General features: G+C 45.1%; 1 protein-coding gene across 1 annotated transcript in view; it reads right to left on the bottom strand.

The window, feature by feature from the left end:
- Positions 1 to 5,485, bottom strand: part of aspm (assembly factor for spindle microtubules) — a gene marked incomplete in the record, with an annotated part of 29,268 nt that overhangs the window by 9,832 nt on the left and 13,951 nt on the right. The window contains 5 exon segments of the mRNA XM_014027083.1: positions 1 to 2,916; positions 3,099 to 3,293; positions 4,151 to 4,279; positions 4,516 to 4,658; positions 4,902 to 5,106. Of these exon segments, the coding sequence (XP_013882537.1) occupies positions 1 to 2,916; positions 3,099 to 3,293; positions 4,151 to 4,279; positions 4,516 to 4,658; positions 4,902 to 5,106 (3,588 nt within the window).

The raw sequence follows: 5,485 nt of genomic DNA, 5'->3' as shown, positions 1-5,485 counted from the left end.
GAACGCAGATTGGATCACAGTTGCAGCCTGATGCCAACGAACAACCTCCTTCCTGACTTTGTGTCCTCTGTAGGCTGCCTGAAGAATGATTGTTGCTTTTCGTAATTGTTCATATTGTCTTTTCTGGTTTTTAGCTGATACTTTGGTCCGATATCTCCTCTGTATGATCAGAACAGATGATTTTAGAGTAAGATAGTTCTTGTGTTCGCAGTGGGATCGATAAGATCTCTGTATTATTCTGGCAGCCCGATGTCTTTGTTGGATGATTTGTCTGGATTTCATTCCTCGATATGCAGCCTGCAGGAGAACGGCTGCCTTTCTGACCCCCTGGTAATGTTTTACCTCCACTTGTTTCTGTCTCTGAGCTCTAAACCTCTGCTGTAAGACACCAGCTGCCCAGCGTTGTCTCCTGAAGGCCGCCTGCTGTTTGTGTCGTCTGAAGCCTGCCTGGATGACTGTAGCTGCTCTGTGCATCTTTGTCACTTCAGTCCTGACACGATGAGCTCTAAACGCTGCCTGAAGAACAACAGCAGACTGTTTTATTGTCAGGAAGTGTTCTCTGGCTCTCCTCTGAAGCACACAGGCACGGTAGCGTCTCTGGATGATGATGGTGGACAGTCTCATTGCCTGAAACTTGACTCGCTCTTTGTGTTTTCTGAACACAGATTGGATCACAGTCGCAGCCTGATGCCAAAGAACAACCTCCTTCCTGACTTTGTGTCCTCTGTAGGCTCCCTGAATAACGATTGTTGCTCTTTGTAATTGTTCATATTGTTTCTTTTGTTTACTTGCAGCTCTATTGGCTCGGTATCTGTGCTGAACTTTGAGGACACAAGACTTTAGGGCAAGATACTGCTTGTGTTCACGGTGGGATCTAAAAGTTCTCTGAATAAYAGTGGCGGATTGATGTTTTTGTTTTAACGTCTGTCTTGATTTCATTCCACGGAAGGCAGCTTGTAAAACAACAGCAGCGTTTTTCTTGGTACTCAGCGCTTGCACCTCTGCTCTCATTTTTTGGTTTGCTCTGTAACGTTCCTGCAACACATTGCAAGCCCAGAGGAGTCGTCTGTAGTTGGTTCTCTGTTGGTACCTCCTGAAGTGAGCCTGAATGGTTACAGCTGCCATCAGTCTGATGCGCAGCTGCTTTCTAGCTGCGTGTCCTCTGCAGGCAGCCTGAAGACAAASCACTGCTCTGCGCTTTGACAAATAGTCTTGTCGGAGTTCCTTCGCCAGGGTTGTTGCCCTGTACCTCTGCTGGCAAGTCAAAGCTGCTGCCTTGATAGCTAAGAACTGCCTTCTAGCTCGAATGGTCAAAAACTTCCTCTGCAGGATTGTGGCAGCTCGTTGCATCTCTGCGATCCTCCTCCTGACCTTGAGCCCACGGTATGCCGCCTGGATGACCGCGGCTGCAGAACTCATTGCTCTGTACCTCCGCACCTGTTCGTCCCTGAGCACGTTAGCCCTGTAGCGCCGCTGGATGATAATGGCAGCAAGCTTGGTGGCCAGGTAAGCCGTGCGAATCCTGCGCATCCTGAACCGAGCTTGGATTACTCGGGCGGCGTCGCGTCTCCTCCTCAGCTCTCTCCTCGCTGCGAATCCACGKAACACGGCTTGGATCTTTAAGGAGGCTTCCTTTAGCTCCCTGAACYGGCTTCGCTGCTCCCTGTAGAGGAGAAGAGCTCTGTATCTGCACTGGATGATGATCGCTGCGCTCTGGAGCAGAAYGTATCGCTTTCTGCATAAAAACATCCTAACCACAGACTGAATGATTGTTGCAGCCTGGTGCTTCTCTCTTAGCTCCGTTCTAACCCTCATGCCCCTGAATGCAGCTTGGAGAGCCATGCAGGCCGTTTTCTTCTGTATAAATGCTWTTCTTATCTCATTTCCAGTCAAGAAAGCCCTGTAATGACGCTGTATGACGACAGCAGCTGCTTTCTTGGATCTGTACTCCGCTTGAGCTTTGTGTCGACGATAATAAGTCTGGATGAGGGTTGCACACTGACGCCAAATTTCTATCCTCTTCCTTTCYGCTCTGCCTCTCCAGTTTGCTTGTAGAAGCAGAGCAGCCCTCTTAAAAGCATCGTACTCCTCCTTCGCTTTACGAGCAGTAACTGCAGCTCTGTACCTCTGCTGTATCACAACCGCAGCCTTTCTCAGGACAAGGTACCGCCTTTGAGCGGCGCGTTTCCTAAAAGCTGCCTGGATCGCCGTTGCCGCCTCGTGTCGCCGTTTCAGCAGCCCTCGAGCGGCTCGTCCTCGGTAAGCCGCCTGTAGGGTGACGGCGGCACGCCTCAGCCTGAGAAACCTCCCTCTTTCGACGTCTCTTTTCGYAGACGCTCTCCACCGGCGCTGGATCGTCGCAGCGGCATGTCGCCGCGTCGCGAGCCGTTTTCTGACGGCGTGCCCTCTGAAGGCCCTCTGGATGACGAGAGCGGAGCGGTGCCGCAGCTTCAGCATCTGAAGGCGGCGCCTCTGYTGGAGGCTTCGGAAGTGAGCTTGAAGGAACGCGCTGCTTCTCTTGAGCTTTCTGTATCGGTGGAAACACAGCTGCATTCTGTACCAAGACTGAATTGTTACAGCAGCGGCAGATCTCTGAGCCAGTCGTTTCTTGGACCACTTTTTGAAAGCGGCTTGTATCACTCCGGCAGCATGGTTTTCCCTTTGTGTTTTCTGAGCTTTCCACCTCCTGTACGCCCTCTGTAGTTTCACCGCTGACGTTTTAAGGAGGAGATAATGCTCTCGATCTCTTCTTGAGAGAGCGTGAGCTCGAGCGTACATCTGAATGACTGTGGCTGCCTKGTAGATTTTTCCGTAAGCGATGGCAGCCCTCCTCATCCTCCACTCTGCTTGAACTACTATGGTGTAATACCTGAGACGCTGGTAAGACCTCAAGGTGGAGAACATCCTCCACTGAGCCTGTAGACAAGAGAACACAAACTGTCATCATGAAATGTCCAAATCAGACCAACAAATACAAAGAGGTAAATAAACATCTGACACGTCTAATTACATCATTGACAAGTTATTTATCTCAAAGCTAGAATTCAGTCTTAAAATGACCTTTAAAATAAAAAACACCTTGTACACTTTTCACCTACCTGAATGACAGTTGCTGCTTTGTGGTGCACGGCCCGAAGCAGAGCCTCTTTTTTCAGCCTCAGYGAGCGTCGTGCTGCAAAACCCCTCCAGAATGACTGGATGAGTACAGCGGCTCGACTCTGCCTCTCAGCTCGACGCTTCTGAAGGAAACTTCTCACCACCACCTGGATCTTCACAGCYGCCTTATTTCTTTCCTGTATCCAGTCAGTAACCGAGAAATATCTGTTACTGATAGTATTCCATCAATAAAAGAAACTGCGAAAATTTCAAAGAGCAACTCCTTTTTAAAAGTTGTACAAGTTACAGCTGATATGGTGAGCAATTTTTTTAACACATTGTACACATTTTGATCTTCAAGCCATACAACTGATCCAGTATTCTCACTTTAAGGAATGAGTTTGTTTTTACAACTTTTGTTTTTTGCTTTTAGCACCTTTGCTTTGTTTATAGCATAGGTCCAACTGTGTTTGATTTTCACTTATGTGATACAGATTTAATGAAAAAATTAAAATTAACTAAAGCAGATCCATGTACATCAACAGAGGATTTGTTTAAAAAAAAAAAACTTTACACGACAAAGCTCCTGAAATTCTGTTCTAGCTTTTTGGTGCAATCCCGGATGGGCCCCCCACAAAAAATTTGGTTACGCCAAAAAAACATTGTGCACGTGACCATGTGGGTCAGCGTTGGTGACACAGAATATGAACCATCAGTACGTAACCACGTACCAAGACCGGAAAAAAAAATTAGTACTTCGTGAAGACAGATCRCATCACCCTCTGATTACAGCAATTTACCGTGTTTATTTATGCAGCCAACGCTTCTCAGAAAATGATCGAAAGTAAAAGACATTAAGACAAAATTWAATTTAAGACCTTGGATGAAAATCTGGGTGTTTTTTAAGGCTTTTTAGGCCCAAAATTTATGTTTTCAAATTTTAGACTTTTTAAGACCCTGCATGAACCAACATTTCTGGGGGCATCGCTGTTCAAACACACAACAAAGATGATATTTCTTTGAATTCTAAAATAATTTTTAAAGAAGTCTTCACCTCATAGAGCAGCAGGTCTTCCTTCAGYTTGTATTTCCTCCACGCAGCCTGAATGACTCGAGCTGCTCGGGTTTCGTTCCGAAGGTCCAAGAGACGAGCACAGAGGAAGGACAGGTAGGACATCACAACCTGGAGGGAAACCGATACAAACCCTTTTTTTACTCTCACCAAGTTAAAAACACTTGATAAAACATTTCAATGACATTTCTGATCGACACAAAAACAAAAACAAAAAAAAAAATCTGTGAATGCTGATTGGTTAAAAGGTTTCAAAAAAAAGGATGAAACACTAAAAGTATAAAATATTAAAATCGTTTGAACACGATTCATTTCGTTACAAAAACACCCTCAGTCAGTGGTCTCACCTTCTCACTGGGGATGGTGTTGGACATGTCTGCAGGGTTGATCATGGCTGGAACTCCCCCCAGGTAAGCCACAGCAGTGTTCACCAGCCTGAAGTTGTTTTTCTCGTTTTCCAGCAGCTCTTTAAAAACCACAGATGGACAATCTGAGCCYGTTTGGAAAAGTAAGAAAAATGYCATTATTTACATTTTACACAACACKTGAATTTCCTTTAAGTGTTACAAGATGATTGTTGGTGAACSAAGTATAGTTTTGTACATTTTTGGGGAAAATGTTTTCATAAACTAGACTTTTTACTCCCTTTATCAGTTTAAATGTCTCACAAATGCCTGATGTAAAACGAAACATTTTAAATCTTGCATCCAAAACAAACAAAGCAGACACGTACCGTTGGTGCCCGCTGGCGTGGAGGCAATGGAGCTGTCYGAGTCGCTGCCCGAACAGTTCAGTTCCACTCGGCCCCTGGGGGAGCACTCCACGGTCTGGGTGGTCCTGAAACTGATGGATCCTTCCGGCAGGAGGCTGGGATGRTAGTGGTGAATGAGGCAACAGAGGACGCGACCATCAGAGAAACAAACGGTGAAGTTCTCCACCTGCACACACAGACAACAGACTATAGCATAAATAAGCTTTTTTCGCTCTTTGGTTATTGTTAAATGGACATTATAGATTCATTATAATGAACAACATAACAGAATAAATGAGAAAGAAGAKACAGTAATCTCTTAGACCACAGGTTCTTAACCTTTTTGACCTCAGGGCCCAATTTGTTGAACATAAAGTGGCACGAGGCCCAGTCAGATTTTACCATTGTATGGATCAAAATGGTAATTATTCTAATCTAAATCTTGATTTAATTTTTATTATTTTTACATCTTAACTAAAATACCTAAATTAAATACACTTACAGTTTAAAAGTAAAACTCCTGTCAAATAAACACAAGACATGATCATGACAAACATTTTTATATT

The sequence above is a fragment of the Austrofundulus limnaeus genome, unplaced genomic scaffold (assembly GCF_001266775.1).
Source record: "Austrofundulus limnaeus strain Quisiro unplaced genomic scaffold, Austrofundulus_limnaeus-1.0 Scaffold614, whole genome shotgun sequence".
Classification (NCBI taxonomy): Eukaryota; Metazoa; Chordata; class Actinopteri; order Cyprinodontiformes; family Rivulidae; genus Austrofundulus; species Austrofundulus limnaeus.
Note: the sequence above shows the minus strand (reverse complement) of the source record. Positions and strands in the feature narration are given on the sequence as shown.